Source organism: Cydia amplana, chromosome 2, assembly GCF_948474715.1.
Source record: "Cydia amplana chromosome 2, ilCydAmpl1.1, whole genome shotgun sequence".
In the NCBI taxonomy this organism is placed as follows: Eukaryota; Metazoa; Arthropoda; class Insecta; order Lepidoptera; family Tortricidae; genus Cydia; species Cydia amplana.
The window spans coordinates 24287984-24309584 of NC_086070.1; the positions used below are offsets into that span (position 1 = coordinate 24287984).

At 42.5% G+C, this 21601-nt stretch overlaps 1 protein-coding gene across 1 annotated transcript; it reads left to right on the forward strand.

Moving 5' to 3' along the window:
• Positions 1–156: 156 nt before the first annotated feature.
• On the forward strand, positions 157–20593 carry LOC134661394 (transcriptional repressor p66-alpha). Its single transcript, XM_063517464.1, has 20 exons — positions 157–407; positions 710–767; positions 856–937; positions 1701–1824; positions 2957–3096; positions 3562–3690; positions 4832–4930; positions 6020–6127; positions 7294–7374; positions 9136–9180; positions 10672–10770; positions 11324–11442; positions 12735–12918; positions 14809–14967; positions 15572–15657; positions 16694–16778; positions 17612–17665; positions 18246–18333; positions 19708–19836; positions 20459–20593. The coding sequence occupies exons 2-20, from the start codon at positions 730–732 to the stop codon at positions 20587–20589; spliced, it is 1980 nt and encodes a 659-aa protein (XP_063373534.1). The 5' UTR covers positions 157–407; positions 710–729; the 3' UTR covers positions 20590–20593.
• The last annotated feature ends 1008 nt before the right edge of the window (positions 20594–21601 follow it).

Consider the following 21601-nt stretch of genomic DNA (forward strand, 5'->3'; position numbering starts at 1 on the left):
ACATACAGATGTCTTATGGTCACCCTAATTAGAACGAGATGCAGGGCTCTAGTTTGACTTCTCATGTGGACACACTTTTTGGTCAATGTACTCGATCCAGTTTATTAACTCTAAATCCGTGGTATTATCCTGAACATGTCCCGAACGCATCACAAGCTTCCCCAAAATTGTACTTGTTTTAGTTTACCGCAATGCTTAATTGTTATTGGCTACTTTTCGGCATTCTTGTTTATGTGACCAATTATATGCATTTATTTACGTCCACGAGTTTGTGAGATATGGCATAGTGCAATGGAAACCCATTAATTAATTGTAGTCGTACGCATTGAAAATGGCTGAATTGTTTTTTCGTGAATTACAATAAATTAATATCAATGCTAATTGCCACTGTGAAATTGACTAAAATCGTAAGTTACTCTTAATATTTATGTTAACATCCATACTATATTGAAAAAGATACATGTAAACAAAGTTAAATGTTCCGGTGTGTACTTGCTCATCTTAAATTTCTGCCGATAAAAGTAAATATTTGGTCTCATTATCACTCAAATTTTGTAACGAGCAAACAAATTACAAGGATTTCTAGGTTGACAATGCGATTAGTTAACCTACTGCAACCGTTTAGGTTGATAATAATAAGTATCGATTATTATTGATTTGGTATTTTGTAGTATTGGTTTTTAATAAAATAGCTTGGTTTTTGTTTCAGCAAAGTGCGTAGTCGCGAGTATGGATGTGGACGATTCAGCTGTTGACCTGAGCGTCAGGTAATGTTTATAACCTAATTGGCCATGCATCAATCATAAATAACTATATTTTGATAAATAAGTTAAAATTACATAATTTGTGTTGTAGGTCTTTGCCCCCTGAGTTGAGTGAGCTGCGGGCTCTGACGGCCAGCGGGCTGACCATAACGCCAGCACAACCACCCCCACATGTGAGTTTATAAGTAAAATTAAATTTCTCCTTATGTTTTATGGTCTGTGGTGGACTTTTTCTATTATTAATCGTGATTATTTCTTTTTGCATCCCGAGAAGATTATTGATAGAGTAAGTATATTTCTCCTTACATATTCATTGTTGAGACGTAGTATTTTGTTTGTTTGTTTACAGCTGTGCATTGTTGTGGTATTCAGAATTCACAGTTATGCATATTTTTTGTTTTATTTATCAAACTCTCTCTCTGGGTACTTGTAAGATAGTTGTAAGACAGAAACTAACCCAATAAAATGATTTTGTATGATATTAGTCTTTAAAAATGTACAGATTCTAAAAATTCCTAAATTGAAGTTAAGTTTATAAAATACAGAAAAGCTAATTAAAATTCTCATGTATACAGGACAGACACAAATCTTAATAAATTCAGTGTTAATAGTTTTATTACTTTATTAATTATCAACTAATTTTAATTATCCTATTTTTAATTATCATGTGTCATTATCAATTAATTATACATGTTCTACATTAAGAACTGCTCATCATAATTGTTTACAGAGCCTAATTAGTATTCTCAAGTGAGCAGGCAAGCATCCTAAACCACTGGCTATACCTGTGTCCAGTAGTTTTTAAACATGTCATATGTAACAATAAAATTCAAAGCGCTTGTTTTTTAACTCGCTGCATGGAAACCATTCCCGTATTCCCTGGTAGTTTGTTCCCGCTCACAAAATCTGACAAATAAAATGTGTAAATATTGTCAGGGTGCAAGTGGCAAGCGCGTGCTGCGGCCGCGCTCGGAGCAGCGCAGCTACGCCGAGAGCCCGGACATCGTGTTGCTGCCCGCCGCGCCGCCGCACCGCAAGCCCAGCACCGCTCCTTTCACTGGTGAGTCCTTCAATAATATACAACTACTGGTATGCAAATAAATATCTCTATCTCTATCTATCTCTACTCGAGTGGCGGCCATGGGGGGAAAGAATGCCTTCATAGTACCAATATACGTTGGGATGATGACATCAAAAGGACTGCGAGGACGAAGTGGCTCCAGGTTGCACAGAACCGTGACAAGTGGCGTAAAATGAAGGAGGCCTACACCGGAAGGGTAGAAAATGGCTAAAGAGAGAACTACTGACACTACTTACTACCCTGTGCTTGTGACCTGCAATGCCATAGACAGATCTATGATCGCCACCCTGGATCGGTATAGCAAAAGAAATAAAAAAACCGGCCAAGTGCGAGTCGGACTCGCGCACGGAGGGTTCCGCACCATCAACAAAAAATAGAGCAAAACAAGCAAAAAAAACTAGCAAAAAAAAACGGTCACCCATCCAAGTACTGACCCCGCCCGACGTTGCTTAACTTCGGTCAAAAATGCCGTTTGTTGTATGGGAGCCCCACTTAAATCTTTATTTTATTCTGTTTTTAGTATTTGTTGTTATAGCGGCAACAGAAATACATCATCTGTGAAAATTTCAACTGTCTAGCTATCACGGTTCGTGAGATACAGCCTGGTGACAGACAGACGGACGGACGGACGGACAGCGGAGTCTTAGTAATAGGGTCCCGTTTTTACACTTTGGGTACGGAACCCTAAAAACAAGGGAAACAAGGACAAGTGCGAGTCGGAGTCGCCCACCGAGGGTTCCGTAGTATTTGTTGTTATAGCGGCAATAGAAATACATCATCTGTGAAATTTTCAACTGTCCAGCTATCACGGTTCATGAGATACATTATGGTATTTCTTTGCTGTTCAACAAATATTTGGCTAGGTTGGACCACCAGTATCTGACCCCTGAAATCCACTCTTATTGTTTTAGACATTAGCATTCCATGAGCATTCTTCTGAATTCCACTGTTATTGTTTTAGACATGAGCATTCCATGAGCATTCTTCTGAATTCCACTGTTATTGTTTTAGACATGAGCATTCCATGAGCATTCTTCTGAATTTCACTGTTATTGTTTTAGACATGAGCATTCCATGAGCATTCTTCTGAATTTCACTGTTATTGTTTTAGACATGAGCAGCAAGTTGAATTCGTCATCAGCGGTGAACGTGTCCATAACCGCCGCGGCGGCGCCCGAGTCTCCGCGGGACCCGCGCGATGACGACTCCTCCGATGATGAGAATGAACCCCCCATTCCGCCTGTGGACCGGGTCAGTATTTGTTTAACGCGTGTGCATGTTTATGAATATTTCAGGTGGGATTGTCATAGGAAATCTATTAGAGACAATAGTCAGGTAGTAATGTGCAGGGGCGCAATTTAGACTGCAGGGTAGAGTTTAAACTAATCGAAATATCTTCCATGTTTTACATTATTAACTAGAGTGCCGTATATGTCTAGATAGCGAAAAAAATGTGTTGTGTGACTCTAGTTAATAATGTAAAACATGGAAGATATTTCGATTAGTTTAAATTATCCTGCAGTCTAAATTGTCCCCCTGCATTTTATTCAGACTTTTTTACGAACCACAGATAGGAGAAACGCCTAAAACTAAATGCAATGTTGATTACAATATACGTTCTCATTTCAAGATCTGTTCTTTTCGATTGCAGTGCCATCTACATTGACTTGCTTATAACCTCATCAGTTGTCTTCTTATTAAATGTGGTTTTCGCAGGAGCTGTCGAGCGCTGAGATATGGGAACGCGAGCGCCTAGTCCGCGCGTTACGAGAAAAACTACGCGCCGAGGAAACACGCTTGGTCCTCTTGAGGAAGATACGTCAGTCACAGTGTGCGCCGCCCAAGGTATGCGTATTCTCGTTCGAAAATTGTGTTGACATAGGGCCCGTTTCTCAAAAGCTTGTAACTTGTACAATACAAGCGGATGTCACTTTTTGACAGCTTTTGTTAGAAAGGGACTTCCACTCGTATTATAAGTTACAAGCTTTTGAGAAACAGGCCCCTGGTTTTTCTTGGTGTCAATGCAGCTTATTTTATAAGGTTAAGGGTTAACTTTATTATTATTACTAGCCTATATGGTGTCCCACTGCTCGGCAAAGTTTAACTTTAACAAAGCAATGGGGTTGGCAACTGTCAAAGGTTTGCACAGATGGCGCCATCATAGCTTGCCCCTTTTTCTATGAGATTGGTTTATAGGGCTGGCATCCAGGGCATTAATCAAAAACAAAAAATTGTCACAATTCTAGGGATTGACAGGGCAAGCTATGATGGCGCCAATCTGCTAAATACTTCGACCGGCCAACCCCATTCGAAACTTGGATATGAGAGTTAAAGTTTTATATTACTTGAATGTGCAGTGTACCTCATTTTATCCTATTCATTGGACTAGAATTATGTTATTAAATAGGGATGTTGACACATGTTGAATTTTATAACAAAATCTAGTAAAATAGATAGCAAACGAGCAATTTATCACAATAATGTGGATAATAAAATAAAATATTGAAAAATTACAAAAATACAGGACCTAAAAGTTTCAAAATTTAAGTTTTTTTTAACTTCCAAAAACGATAAAAGTAAGGGTACCATTCGATTCCTTACATTTCACCAAAACAAATATTGTATAGCTACTATATACATAAACGCAATATTTCACCGACAAAAACGCAATTTTTTTGTTTTGTCCATACTACAACGTGGGCGATGACGTCACGGCCTCTGGCCGTTTTGTATAGGGCGTTTCGCGAGTGAAGTGCGACTGTCGGACTTTGGCTACAATTTCTGACTTTTGTGTTACTTTAATGCAATGGGTCCCATATAGACATTTGATCCTAAAAACAAACCCGATCGATTGATACCATAAAAAAAAATTAGTCATGTAGCCTATTCTGCTACTTTATTGCGGCGTGAAATTGTGTGTTCGTTTAATAGATGGTCGGATGAGGGTAATGTTGGCAGGCATTGTGAACCATTGTTTGTGTATCAGGCGGAGGCGGCTGGCACGGCGCTGGCGGCCTCGGGCTGCGTGGTGCCGCCCGGCGTCACCGTCACGCCCGCGCCGCCGCCCGCGCACCAGGGGAACAAGGTACTATATACTGGCTCAACCAAATCTTGTCAGTAAATAGGAACAAAAAAACCGGCCAAGTGCGAGTCGGACTCGCGCACGGAGGGTTCCGCACCATCAACAAAAAATAGAGCAAAACAAGCAAAAAAACGGTCACCCATCCAAGTACTGACCCCGCCCGACGTTGCTTAACTTCGGTCAAAAATCACGTTTGTTGTATGGGAGCCCCACTTAAATCTTTATTTTATTCTGTTTTTAGTATTTGTTGTTATAGCGGCAACAGAAATACATCATCTGTGAAAATTTCAACTGTCTAGCTATCACGGTTCGTGAGATACAGCCTGGTGACAGACGGACAGACAAACGGACGGACAGCGGAATCTTAGTAATAGGGTCCCGTTTTTACCCTTTGGGTACGGAACCCTAAAAACTATACTCATCCTTTTCTTTTGGGTGCTAGTACTAGTGCAAGACATAGATCGTATTATTCTCTCTATGTTTGAAATCAAACAGCCCTTTGACACACTATATACACCGCTACCATTTTACATATTCACTTACTGTTATCCCAGTTAACTCGTCATTTCGACTGGTATAGTTTAACCTCCTAAAACCCAGCCATACAAACGAAAAACCCGAAATTTGTCCCTGAAATTTGAACCTATAGTGCATGGAATAAAGTTGATTTTTATTAGTTTGAAAATTTAACGAAACAAAAGAAATGCAACTCTGTTCCAATTGAATATGGTTTAAATTTCATCGAACTGAAGAAGTACTATAGGTCTATAGGCCTTAAGACAGTGGTTCCTAACCTTTTCAGTTCGGTTACCCCTATGACTAACTAGGGAACCTGATTTTACCCCTCCTCCCAATGGTAATAAAAAAAAAATGTGTACGTTTGTTGTATTGTTATATTAGGTTAGCTTATTACCCCCGTAAAATACCAGTTTTACCCCCACGAGGGTAATTACCCCCAGGTTAGGAACCACTGCCTTAGGAGGATATTATGATTGCCTCTAGTTTGTGATAGTCCACTCTAACACATTTGATTTTCAACCTTATCAATAATAGTGATAAGGAACATCAGAATATATTAATGTATGTCAGCAGCGGTCGACGAGCGCGGCGAACTCGAGCGCGGCCGCGACCAGCTCGAGCCGGCGCACCTCCAGCCTGCCTGGCGGCGCCACGCTCACGCCGGGGCCCTATCGCACACAGGTTATTATCAATCTTTAAGAGCCAACAGGAGTGGTCATTTCTCCATACAAACGTACTCGACTGTTTCCTCCGTGGGTTTTGAAGCTAGAGCAATGATTTTTTTTTAACACAGATTAATATTGTCAATATCTGTGTCGGACCGTTTTGCTTTTTTTGATATTTTTGTTTTTTAAGGCGCTAGAGCCCTTCAAAAATGGCCAAAATGGCCTAATTGACTATGCCGCAATGAGAGGCGTGGTATTCAAAACTGATATCGATTAGCCAAAAAAGCAAAACGGTCCGACACAGATAATTTCATAATCATTTACATTTCCAAATTTGGTTACGATTGGTTAAGTTTTGGAGGAGGAAACAGTCGAGTACGAAACCTCGATATTTGAGATTTTTACGCAGGATTTTTCGCCTTGTCCTTATCGCACTAGTTTTAGGAGCCGCTTCCGTTAGCGAGACGGGTATATTTACCTAAAATATTTAAATCTCAGCTCCTGTTGGCTCTTAACTCTTTTCCAGGCATAGTACTATTAATCGACCACATATGTATGCGGGTAATGTAATTATGAACCTTTAACCCTTTTCCACACATAGTACGATTTATCGACCACATATGCACCAAGAGAATTTCAACTTTAGCATTCCGATTTAAGGTTCAAATTAGGTTGCAATTTTGGCAAATATAATGAACATCAAAGCTGGATATTTTGAGAAAACCTTGTAGATTGGTGCGGCTTGGAAAAGGGGTAAGTTGTCTAACTTAAGGGACCCAAAGTTACGATTCACAGACCAAATTCCATATGATTTGACTTTTCGCGAGTCTGGCAGTCTGGGACGCGAAAATAGTAATATTCAATAAAGCTGGATCGCGAAAAGGAACAGGCCTGGTTAATAAAAAGTTTAGAGATCTCTGGCCTAAACTGGTCTTCATGAAAAAGCGCAAAAACTTTGATCTTGATTATTCTTTGTCTTTTCGTAAATTTGATTACATTGACAATTGTGTGTAAAAAGTTATTTTTTTCTACACAAAACTTACCTATAGTAGTTTAATTATCCTTCGAAATGCTATTGAACTTTCGCCATTATAAAACAATTGTGTCCTCTGTACAATAGCACACTTTGTTTAGCCCCAATTTGAGATCTTTCCAATATTTACACTTGTAATGTTTGTGCAGTCGTCCGGCAGCGGCGCGAGCATCACGCCGTCCGTCACCATCACGCCGGCGCCGCCGCCCGCCGCCTCCGCCAACGCCAAGGTAACTACACTACCGACACACTCGCCACACGTCACACTGAACACGCAGGTACACGGGAGCGGGTAACAGTAACTACACTACCGACACACTCGCCACACGTCACACTGATACGCAGGTACACGGAAGCGGGTGATAGTAACAACACTACCGACATACTCGCCACACGTCACACTGATACGCAGGTACACGAAAGCGGGTGATAGTAACAACACTACCGACATACTCGCCACACGTCACACTGATACGCAGGTACACGAAAGCGGGTGATAGTAACTACACTACCGACACACTCGCCACACGTCACACTGATACGCAGGTACACGGAAGCGGGTGATAGTAACAACACTACCGACATACTCGCCACACGTCACACTGATACGCAGGTACACGAAAGCGGGTGATAGTAACTACACTACCGACACACTCGCCACACGTCACACTGATACGCAGGTACACGGAAGCGGGTGATAGTAACAACACTACCGACATACTCGCCACACGTCACACTGATACGCAGGTACACGAAAGCGGGTGATAGTAACAACACTACTGACACACTCGCCACACGTCACACTGATACGCAGGTACACGGAAGCGGGTAACGGTAACAACACTACCGACACACTCGCCACACGTCACACTGATACGCAGGTACACGGAAGCAGGTAACAGTAACAACACTACCGACACACTCGCCACACGTCACACTGATACGCAGGTACACGGAAGCGGGTGATAGTAACAACACTACCGACACACTCGCCACACGTCACACTGATACGCAGGTACACGGAAGCGGGTAACAGTAACAACACTACCGACACACTCGCCACACGTCACACTGATACGCAGGTACACGGAAGCGGGTAACAGTAACAACACTACCGACACACTCGCCACACGTCACACTGATACGCAGGTACACGGAAGCGGGTAACAGTAACAACACTACCGACACACTCGCCACACGTCACACTGAACACGGGCAGCACAAGGGAGCGGGATGATGATTAGAAAGAAAGAAAATATGTACATTTATTTACGTCAAACCAAACCAGTTAATTACATAGAATACATAGATGAGATAGACGCTAAAAAGGACCCCCACTCAGCGTAATAAATTACTGATTGGATCCTTGTTGCTAAGGGCGGTATTCTACCTATCCAATTTCTTTGTCCAATGTGTATTGCGTCTCACATTTTGCTTAGATTGAGACGAAATGACGCAAGACCTCATCCATAGCCATCCCCTAGACCCATATGGTGGAAAGATTCGCTGGCTATGGATGAGGTCTTGGTGGCTCAGTTGGCAGGGCGCTGGAGTATCGATCCAGAGGCCGTGAGTTCAAGTCTCACACAAGGCAGTAATTTTTCCACTAAAAATATTCTAAGATTAATAATCCCAATCAATCTGTAATATTCTGTAAGTGTACAAGTGACCAACGCATTACTTCCGAAACGACTGGTTTTGGCTCCTGGTAGTTAGTTAGTTTAGGTCAGCGGTCGGCAACCTGCTTCCCGCCGGCCGCATAAGACCCGTGAATCTGTCACTTGCAGCCCTGGCTATTTTGTATGTAATATTGGACAAACGACAATGTCTGATAAAGTCACAAATATTAACAAAGTACGGGCCGCGTCAACTTCGTTAACTACTATGTGGCCCTTGGCTGCTAAAAGGTTGCCGACCGCTGGTTTAGGTAGTTAAAATGGGAACATCCAAGTAAAGTGGTATTGATAATGTTTAAACGTTTCCCCGTCAAGCCATCTCAGGATAACTCGTCGGTGACGAGCAGTACCAGCGACGCAGTGAGTATGCAATGTAATATTTAAAACCTTCGCGTTTTGAACACATATTAACTCACATTTATAGACGGGTCTAACGCGAAATTTATTCAATTACCTTTATATACCGACGTTTCGACACAGGTTTCACTGGTCATGGTCGCGGCCAACTAAAGTCTCAGCAAAATGTCAAAACAGAGATTTGTGCAACTACCCGACGAATAGTATAGTATGCAATGTGACGTCATTCAACTGTACTTTGTAATTTTTATAAGTAGTAGAGTATGTATACATGACACAACCCTAAAGATCGGTTTTCCTAGGATAGCGGTGCCGTCATATAGCGGCCGTCTCCATACTAAATAATACGGCTAAATATGGATGTCGTAGTATTTGTATGGAGACGGCCGCTATATGACGGCACCGCTATCGGAGGAAACCAAAGCTTAATAACCACGGAAAAAAACCGGCCAAGTGCGAGTCAGACTCGCGCACGAAGGGGTACGGCACCCGTTACGCAAAAAACAGCAAAAAAATCACGTTTGTTGTATGGGAGTCCCACTAAATATTTATTTTATTCTGTTTTTAGTGTGTGTATTTATTGTATAGCGGCAACAGAAATACATCATCTGTGAAAATTTCAACTGACTATTACGGTTCATGAGTTACAGCCTGGTGACAGACGGACGGACGGACAGACGGACAGCGGAGTCTTAGTAATAGGGTCCCTTTTTTACCCTTTTTGTACGGAGCCCTAAAAATATTCTACGCTGACCCTAAAGCTCTGGTTTCCTAGGATAGCGGTGTCGTCATATAGCGGCCGTCTCCATACAAAATAATCCGGCTAAATTAAATATGGATGTAGAGAGAGATTTAGAAATTACGCTGTGAGGAATGTTCTGTAATGTAAAAGTGTAGGGTGTGTCAAAAGTATCTAGAAGTCTTATTTAAAAGTTTAACAAAAATAGTAAAGTAATAAGTAGAATAATTAGACTGTAACGAATAATTTTGAACGAAAACTGTACAGATTTATCTTTATTTTGAAAAAGTATTAGAGGGTGTCAGATACTTTTAGCGCGTTGTTTCATCCGCTACTATTGATGCTATACTCATAAAGTAGTTATAGTATTATACTGCTATACTATAGCTCATAGTAAATTTACTAGAGCCATTTTAATCTTGCAGTAAATAGAATCGACTGATGTCTTCCAAAAATTTCATGAATATCCTATATATATATATTTCCTGTCTTATCGTAGTAGTAGTAGTAAACTCTTTATTGTACAAAAATACATATTAAAAATTAGTAAAAAGTACAAAGGCGAACTTATCCCTTTGAGGGATCTCTTCCAGTTAACCTTTGAGTAGACGAGAGGAGAGAGTGAAAAAAGGGTGACAAATGCAGGAAAATGTAAAGATAAAGGATATAAATACATACTTATATTTCTGTTATGTGACCATAGTCGTAAAGGCCACCAATGTTGACGATAGTCGTAATGTAGTGTCGTTCCTTAGGCAAGTTCGCGCAGCGGCGAGGAGTCTCAGACGCCTGCGCAGCGCCAGGCGGCCGCCAAGCTGGCCCTGCGCAAGCAACTCGAGAAAACACTGCTACAGGTACCTCATATTATACTATTGTTGAGGCCTTCTTCAGAAAGAGGCTTCTACTGACGAGGGGAGGCTGAAATATTCGCGGCCTAAGCTAGAAAAAAAAAGAAAAAAAACTATGCTACTGTTTTCCCCGCCTTTTTGACAGTTTAAATATTGCCGCCATTAGTAACGATTATTAACGAATAATAGTTAACATTTACATTAATACTCTTTAAAAAAAATCTAAGGCCGCGAACTTTTCAGCTGCCCTTCGTAGTTGCCGAGGCCTGGCAAAAGATCCGAGTCAGAAAATGCCTGTTTCTGTTGAGGCTTTTAATCTTTTGAACACCAAAAATATGTAAAGTCGCCGAAACTAGTGCCCACAGCGCTAATAACAATGTTGTAAGTTCGGGAACTCGATCGCTTGTGATTTTGGCGTGTGAGTGACATTTTTGTATATGACTTTGATGAGGTTTATTAACTATGTAATTCCAATTTAAGCGTTAATTCAGGACTCAAGTTTAACATTTTTTTATAGGCAACTTGAATATACTTACAACTTTTTTTTAAAATGTGTCAGATCCCGCCGCCAAAACCGCCGCCCCCGGAGATGAACTTCATCCCCTCCCCCTCCAACACAGACTTCGTGTATCTGGTCGGATTGGAGCACGTGGTCGACTACCTTACCAACGAGGACCGGTACGTATCTAGTATTTGACTACCTTACCAACGAGGACCGGTACGTATCTAGTATTTGACTACCTTACCAACGAGGACCGGTACGTATCTAGTATTTGACTACCTTACCAACGAGGACCGGTACGTATCTAGTATTTGACTACCTTACCAACGAGGACCGGTATATATCTAGTATTTGACTACCTTACCAACGAGGACCGGTACGTATCTAGTATTTGACTACCTTACCAATGAGGACCGGTATGTATCTAGTATTTGTATTTTTACGACGAATTGAAAACAAAAAAAGAATATGAAATGAATGGGGCGTTAGTTACTTGTATTTAGTGAAGTATTCGGCGAGGCGCTCGTGTAGCGTGCACTCGGGCTGCTCGCATACGTTTACATTTGCTTAACATGAACGCCTACGCCCCAATCAGATACACTTAGGGCTCATTTAGACGGTGCGATAACTTGCATGCGATTTTCATTACATTGCGTTATTTGATCGGTCGGCTGAATTGTTGTAATCTCAATGGTCCACAATGTAACTAAAATCGCATGCGAGTTCGCGCGCCGTCCAAATGAGCCCTCACTCGAGACCCCCGAGGGTCACGAAACGTTAAAGTGGTTAGCGTGTGATTTGAACGATTGCGATTATTCGATTACTGAAGAGATAATGTTACGAAAGCGCCGGGTATGTGCCACGATTCCGTAAGATAATCGAGTAAATAGTCTGAGATGCTTCGTGTTCAGCCTCGCTTGTTAACTTATATGAAACTATAACAAGTATAACACTTTAATCTCTCGCGTTTTGTACACATATTTAATTATACAAACGGGTCTACCGCGATATAGTTTTATCGTTTTTAGGGTTCCGTACCCAAAGGGTAAAAACCGTCCGGCCGTCTGTCACCAGGCTGTATCTCACGAACCGTGATAGCTAGACAGTTGAAATTTTCACAGATGATGTATTTCTGTTGCCGCTACAACAACAAATACTAAAAACAGAATAAAATAAAGATTTAAGTGAGGCTCTCATACAACAAACGTGATTTTTGACCGAAGTTAAGCAACGTCGGGCGGGGTCAGTACTTGGATGGGTGACCGTTTTTTGCTTGTTTTGCTCTATTTTTCGTTGATGGTGCGGAACCCTCCGTGCGCGAGTCCGACTCGCACTTGGCCGGTTTTATTACCTTAAATTTCCACGTTTCAGCCGAGTCGCACCACCTGTGGTCACGGGAAGACTGACGTCCCAGCAAATTCTGTGAAACTGTACTATGAAAATGATAATACGATTGTTTGCATTCCAGCATGCCCCGCTCGACGGTCCCGGCGGTGTGTGCGCAGTGCGGTTGCGACTTCACGCCGGTGTGGCGCTGGGAGCGCGCGCCGGCGCGTCGCCTCGACGCCACCTTCACCGCGCCGCCCGCGCCGCCGCAGGCGCGCCGCCTGTGCGAGCTCTGCGTCTCCGGGAACGTCAAGCGCGCACTCAAGGTATGACAAGCGTTTCTGTCTCTATGTGTAGCTTACGAGGGTGAATTAATAAATAATTAGATAATAAATTTAAATTTATCAATCAATCAAACTTTTATTGATAAAATAGTAGTATTTTACATGTCAATACATTATTTCCATTACAACCAATTCAAATTAAGCATCAAGCAAATTATAATCTATTTTTAATTATTAATGTCTATCTAATTTAAAAAAATATTTTAATTATCAAGAAGATTAACAGTAATTAGGTATAACTTATTTCTATCACATGTAGTCAAAATTAAATCTAAAATAAATAAATAAAAATATTACATTAACAACTTTAAATCTAAAATAAATAAATAACAATCTTACATTAACAACTTATAATTAAATTATTTAAGTATTTTTATAGCTGTTTACTTATATGTATGTATATGCTTTGCATGCGGTGTTTACCTGTAACTGATTGTGACACCACTCCTTATATGTAATAGCTAGTACTTTTTTAATGTATCGATGTCAGCAATTGTTGGTGAACCTTAAATAAATAAATTTTAGCCTATTCGACGCCGTGTCAAACACAAAAGCTATTACTCGGACGCCACGTCACCGAAGTGTCAAAACTGAAATTGAACTTTGTACACGTGTTGATCTGTGGTATGTATCCGATTAATCCGTCTTTGGCTTTGGACCTGCGGTGCTGATATATATCGTCATCAGGCGTCCAAAAGGTTAAGATATGAAACTTTTTATATCTGGGATTTGATTTGTAAAAGTGATCGTTAACTCGTTTTAATTAAAGTACTATACTCATGGACAAATTTAGAGCAGCGCAAGAAAAAGGTTTAATTACTGCATTACAGCATCTAGAGTAATTTTAAAATAAGTAATTAAAAAATTTTACAGTATATATGGGGCACATACATACATACATTTCCCCACTAGTGCGTAAAATAGCACTTTTCGGGCGTATGTCGAAACTTTAAAGTGCCATATGTACCGTACAACGTCGTTCGATACACGTGCGAATAGGTAATTCGCAACTCGTGTCGATTTAAAACACTCCCTTCGGTCGTGTTTTAATTTATCGCCACTCGTTTCGAATTTCCTCTTTTTCGAACTCGTATCGAAAATAACTATTTTTGTGTTCCTCTATATTTGTCCATTAGTGTATATGTATGTCGCAGTCGGATTGTATAATCCGCCGTATTACATTACGGCTAGCCGTTTTACAAAACAGGGGCGTTTTGAAATGCGGCGGTTCGACGATTAGCCGGATTGAATGCGGCTGAATGAAAATCCGCCGGAATGTATTCGGCGCCATACGTTCTTCAACACGGCTCGCAACTTAACTAGACGGAGCCCCGCTTTGCGGGGCTACTATTTCTTGAGCGGTTTGCCCTTCGGGCATCTGAAGCTACCTAACGAACCTAACTTACCTACCTATTGATTTAGTGAGACGTCCGTGAAAACATTACACTTTGGGCAAAAAAGCGTAGGTAGGTAAGTAGGTTAGGTTCGTTAGGTAGTTTCAGATGCCAGAAGGGCAAACCGCCCAGAAATAGGAGCCCCGAGCGGGGCTCCGTCTATTTAAGTTGTGAAGGAAATGTTTTGGAAAAGAAACACACGTAGTGCGGTGGGACCATGGTAAAAATAAATTAAATTGCAAACATTGTCAAACTCCGGTTACGTAGGCGACCGAAAGAACTGGTCACTCTACAATCTAAATAGTAGATACGGTGCGGCTAAACGTAGGCCGCCTTATTGAAGAACGTATCGCAATGACAATCCGGCTTATCGTCGAACCGCCGCATTTCAAAACGCCCCTGTTTTGTAAAACGGCTAGCCGTAATGTAATACGGCGGATTATACGATCTGACTACGACATGTATATCGTGTATGCAGGCTGAGCACACGGCGCGGCTGAAGACGGCGTTCGTGCGCGCGCTGCAGCAGGAGCAGGAGATCGAGCGCCGCCTGTCCGCCGCCTGCGCCTCGCCCCCCGCGCCCGCGCCCGCCGCGCCCGCGCCGCCGCCCGCGCACGCGCACCAGCACCGCCCGCAGGTACTGTGTAAACTAGCGATGTGACGAGTCCACTTTTTTTCAATTCGAATCATTCGAATTGATTCGGCCGCTGATTCGAATTCAAAATCGAGTCGACTCGACTCGACGATTCGCGTGGTTCGCGACGAGGTCACAGGCACAGGCGCGGAGCGAGTTGAGACGGCGAGTTACGCGGCAGTTGTTGTAAAAAGAACCTTCGGGTCACGGAATTAAGGTTTATTTTTGAATGGTCTTAGTAGCAGTGTGATAGCGTTGAGTCGACTCGGCGAGTTGGCGAATTGGCGATTCATTCGCCGAGTTAGCTAGTGGTCGAGTTGATTCGAATTGCCAATAGTTTTGATTCGAATTAACTCATCTGTAGGCTGATTCGAATTATTCGAATCAGATAACTCGACTCGCCCATCGCTAGTGTAAACCCTGCGAGGCTCGCGAAACTAATATCGAGTCAGGGGAGAAGTTCTATCAGTTGTGAAATTGCATATTAATTCTTTATATGAAAAATCAAATTTTAACGATTTTGAACTGTCGATTGAGGCTCTTGAGGTTAAGTAAACGTGGCAGAGTGAAACATTGCACGGTATACTATAACCGCTTGCATTTCCAGATGTCGGTGACGCGCACCAGCGCGCGCGCCGCGCCCACCCCGCCCGCCGCGCCGCCCGCCAAGCCGGCGCCGGCGCAGCCCGCCAGGTATATACATATACACATATTATATATTACACTGCTGACCCTGAAACTACAACTGAATTGCCCAAATACCTGCATGAATAAAGATTTCAACTGTAGACGGAATCTAAGACGAATATCGTTAAAAAAGGCGCCTAAGCAGTTTTCAACTTCGTTCAAAATTCCGTCGAACACACTTTTTAAGACTAGATCTCGACATTTAAAAGCAAAACTAAAGGGAAAATTGTCAATACAGATCTTTTGTATTCCCAACCTTTCAATATGTTAAAATTACTTTCCTATAAAGTGAATTGAAAATGATGCTTTTCGACCATAGGCTGTCTTACTTTCCGAGCACGTTTTTACTAATTTTTTTATAAGTAGCAATGACAATTCGATTCTACATGGAAATCCATGTTACATAATTTCTATTCTGATATTTGACTCACGATTCAATAACAAACTATCGTTCTATCTATATTGTTTAATGAAAGTCCCATAAAAAAATACTACCTACCGATTTCTATTATCATATTTCGTAAAACAATTTCCTCTTATTCGACATGAAAAATGTTTAGCTCGAGTGAATGGCGCCCATTTTTAATGAGCAGTGATCGGGGATTTCTATGCCACTTGGGGTGAATGACCTCAACCATTATGCTAGTATGGATATGCCGCGGGATTCCGGGATTCGTGTGCGATATAGGAGAGTGTTTTGGCATGTTACTGTTAATCAATTAATCATGCATTGCATATATTATTAATATTAATAATTGAAAATTTGAAATTGAAAAATTGAAAACTTAATAATTTTTTGAATAATATTTTTTCTTTAAATCATAACCAACACTGTTTTTTTACAGTCCTTTATTTTATAAACGAATTACCAACACCGAAATAGCGTTTACTTTTCGAACAGTTTTGTTCCTATCGCGGGCCAAGTGGCGTATCCATATTACCATTTCGACTTGATATCCCGCGGTGTGGCATAGAAATCCCCGATCACTGTTAATGAGATATTTTGGCGCTCTACTATGATCGGTTACTATAATGCCAGCAGTCGGAACTCGTCGCTGGGCTCTTCCTCCCTGGAGCGGCACCACGAGCGGCGCGCCGAGGGGGAGGCGCCCGCCAAGAAAGGTAAAGGTACGTATCACACACCTACTCTATTCTATTTGTATTGCAGCTCACAGGCGCGATGTCGCTAACCAGAGGTCGGACAAAAAGTGTGGATGACGTAAAAATGACGTAATCTTGCACACAGGATGATGTTTGAGTTTGTATTTAAACTTCCGTGTGACATGTAGTAACAAAGTAGTATTAATGAGTAGTATAATGATTAATGAAGTAACAAAATAATCGTAAATAAATCCATGGAATTAATAATACAGGTGGTAGGGTGATGTAGTGAATAAAATAAATTTCACGAAACTTGGCACAATATTCGAGTAAAGATGACATTTTAGAGCGTTTTCTTATACATTAGTAAATATAAATTTTAGCTAAATATAATCGTGAAGATACAATAGCTAAACAATAACGACGTCAATTTATTGTTCATCTGATTGACAATGTGTCAGTCAAAAACGTACTTACTCATTTCAAGTGGCGATATCGTTTAATAAAGAGGTTGATAAATGATAATTGTTTATGAAAATCAAAAATACTATTTGAAATCATCCTATAAGTGGTTTGACGTCATCCGCACTTTTTGTCCGACCCCTGTCGCTAACAATGCTATAGTATGTCAAAGGACTAGCTCATTTCAGACATAGACAGAGAGCATCATACTATTTTGTACACTAGTACATACTAGCAGCCAAAAGAAAAGGTTGAGTATAGTTTTTTTTTGTTCTTATTTACTGACAAATTGGTTGGACCAACTATATATTCTAAACTTTTTTTCTCAGTCTACTATTGTTTCGTTTTCCTTGTCACTCACAAATGGAATGGAAGTTAACATATATCGTGTTGTCCGGCAGGCTCGTCTTCGAGCAGCACAAGCCAGAGCAGCAGCAGCAAGCCGCATCAGGTGAGTTCTAATGAACATGTAATCATGTAATAACTAATAATACTTAATAACGAAACTAGTGACCCGCCCCGGCTTCGCACGGCAACCTTAAGCTTTGGTTTCCTCGGAAAGTGGTGCCGTCATATAGCGGACGCAAAAAGACGGCCGTCTTTACGGTGACGACACCACCAAAGCCAAACGGAACGTATCCACCGACCTTGATTTAGCTTTAATAATTTACTTGGAGGATGAAATATTATCATAAGAGGAAAATAATCGTAGTACGGAAGATCATTTATTCAAATCTCGTGGTACAGAAGGTGCATTTGAGATTTTAGTACAAATGGCTTCACCGCTATCAAATAAAACGTTCGCGAATCTATCGACACCGTCATGCTAATGGCGTCACCGCTTTTTGACATTACGGTACGGTGTCAATCACCGCCCTCTAGGAAACCGCGCCATTTGGTTTACATAGACACCGTTCTAGTGACGTCATTCACCGCTATATGACGGCACCGCTCTGCTGTTGTTGTGTCGACCCGCCTATGGACACAATTTGAACAAAATCACTAGACATTGCATAATAGTTGTTGTTTAGCAGTTCGCGGCGGCGGCGGCGGCGCAGATGGCGTTCGAGCAGCACTCGGCGGCCGCCATGCAGGCCCTCCAGCACCAGCTGTTGCGAGGTCAGATAGGTGAACGACTACTTGTAGTACACGCGGCGTCTAATAGATGGCGACGGACAAACTGGACATAGGGCAAACCTTGGCTTAAGCTTTGGTTTCCTCCGATAGCGGTGCCGTCATATAGCGGCCGTCTCCATACAAATACTACGACATCCATATTTAGCCGTATTATTTAGTATGGAGACGGCCGCTATATGACGGCACCGCTATCCTAGGAAAACCGATCTTTATCGGTGATACTGCGTTATAATCTTACACAGTTCTCACCATGAGGAAATGCGAGCTATAAAATTGTTGGCAGCTGTTAGTTTTGATGCTTGCAATTGGGTTGGCAGCGATTTAATTGCTTACATTTCAGCATTGTAAGCTCAGCGTAAGATAACAACGCATCATCACCGAATTACCAAGTATCACCGATAAGCCAAGGTTTGCCCTATATACCGGAACACATCCTTTGATCATTCCTATGGTAACGAAGGTGTGTTACGCCACATTGTATTTGGCCACCTTTGCCGGCACTCTCTTTTTGATGCTGACTGTACTTATTACTTCTAGAAACTAAACAGAATTACTCGTACAATTTAAGAAAAAAATATAGAAAACTTTATTTGAACATTGAAGACAGTTTAGACATACATATTGTGAACTTTTTTGACAGTTCTATGGAACTTTTTCACATGGAAAAGTTTCGGAGGCTCACGTTTGCGCAAGAGGCCTTGGTACTTACCGACCCAGAAATCTACAGTCAGCAGCGGAAGTCGCTAAGCGGGCGAGCTGTTCAAAATTACCTTGACGCGCTCTTATTCTCTTAACAATAAAGTCGCGTCAAGATAAGTTTGAACAACTCGTCCGCTTAGCAACTATTGCTGCTGACTGCAGGAAATGTCAGTGTCAGGTATCGTTTTCAAGTTGGTGGAATAGGCGCCAGGTATTTGGTGCCCGTACTATATGATTTAGACATGGGCGAAATGTGTCAGTAGAGGGAAAAGATTGATATATATCTTTTTATCATTGGGATATGTATCACTCTTTTATATCTTTATATCCGTGTGTAACAGTCGTCCCGCTCGCAACATCGGCACTTGCTGACTTTGAGTCATGAGAGAGAGAGAGAGAGTAGTTAATTATAATGACGCGTCCGAATCCGTCCGAACGACCGCTGTCGCTCGTTCGTGTTACTTCGGTCGATGCGCGAGCGAGACTTCGCTTATCGCTTTCATAAATCGTCGCCGAGGGAGTGAGACGTACGGATATACTGATACATTCGGATTCGTAAAGACAAGAAGAGTGATTCATGAAACGAGAAAGATATATATCTTTTTTATCTATCACTCCGGAGTTACCCATGTCTAATATGATTGTTCCGTGGTGCAGGTCTGAGCGGCGCGGGTGCGAGCGGCAGCATGTCGCCGGCGGCGGCGGCGGCCGCCATGATGCAGTTCAGCCCGCTGCTCTACACCTACCAGCTCGCTATGGCGCAGGCTTCCGCGCTCGGCAAGCGGTGTGAGTATCTACTAGATACTTTATTATTGTATCTCCGTTACAAACTCTCGGGTTTTTAAGCCCGGTCATTTATAGGTGAACCAGGATCTATTGAGGGTGCGCCATGTTGCGGAATTTCACTGGAACTAATTTTTTCATACTACACTGAATTGTCACCCTATACATGAGAATAACAGCGCCCTCTTGACAATTATCATATATTACTGGTCAGGCTATATAAGGCGTATATCTTTGATGTCATGTAGAACGCCCGCTGGAACCCATTAATGGGTACATAAACCGGTAACGTTAACATTTTAAATGCTCGAAGTCTCAAATAGTAACGAAATCAACAGATGAAATGTATACCGAACGTGTGCAATTTCATACTCTCCCAGTTATATGGAAATGAAACTATTCGCATGCGTTCGTGACTCAAAAGAGGAAAAATTAAGAAATACATAGTTTGACCAGGGAGTGTCACATTTCAAACATAGAATCATACTGTCTTTGTCTTACGCTAGTACTAGCATCCAAAAGAAAGGAATGAGTATAGTTTTTACCTCGGGAAAGAAGAGATTGCTAAAAATAGATCGGTCGCAGCGGTTTTCAAACAGTTTTTTGAATGATTTCCTCTTTGTAGCGGGTAAAAACAGCAGCGGCAGCAGCAGCGCGGCCATGGCGGAGATGCAGCGCGTGGCCGAGGCCCAGCGGCAGTACCTGCTCGACATGATCCCCGGCCAGCACGCCCGCAACCCCTGGACCAAGAACTAGCCAGGTTAGTTGCTCAACTATTGACCACAATGCACACAGTAACAGCGGCAGTACCTGCTCGACATGATCCCCGGCCAGCACGCCCGCAACCCCTGGACCAAGAACTAGCCAGGTTAGTTGCTCAACTATTGACCACAATGCACACAGTAACAGCGGCAGTACCTGCTCGACATGATCCCCGGCCAGCACGCCCGCAACCCCTGGACCAAGAACTAGCCAGGTTAGTTGCTCAACTATTGACCACAATGCACACAGTAACAGCGGCAGTACCTGCTCGACATGATCCCCGGCCAGCACGCCCGCAACCCCTGGACCAAGAACTAGCCAGGTTAGTTGCTCAACTATTGACCACAATGCACACAGTAACAGCGGCAGTACCTGCTCGACATGATCCCCGGCCAGCACGCCCGCAACCCCTGGACCAAGAACTAGCCAGGTTAGTTGCTCAACTATTGACCGCAATGCACACAGTAACAGCGCCAGTACCTGCTCGACATGATCCCCGGCCAGCACGCCCGCAACCCCTGGACCAAGAACTAGCCAGGTTAGTTGCTCAACTATTGACCGCAATGCACACAGTAACAGCGCCAGTACCTGCTCGACATGATCCCCGGCCAGCACGCCCGCAACCCCTGGACCAAGAACTAGCCAGGTTAGTTGCTCAACTATTGACCGCAATGCACACAGTAACAGCGCCAGTACCTGCTCGACATGATCCCCGGCCAGCACGCCCGCAACCCCTGGACCAAGAACTAGCCAGGTTAGTTGCTCAACTATTGACCGCAATGCACACAGTAACAGCGCCAGTACCTGCTCGACATGATCCCCGGCCAGCACGCCCGCAACCCCTGGACCAAGAACTAGCCAGGTTAGTTGCTCAACTATTGACCGCAATGCACACAGTAACAGTGAGCCTTTGATGTTTGCGTAGGGTTTGCAATCCGGATCCGGAATGTATGAAATTATCCGGATCTGGATCCGGATCCGCGGATCTTCCCATACATTTCGGATC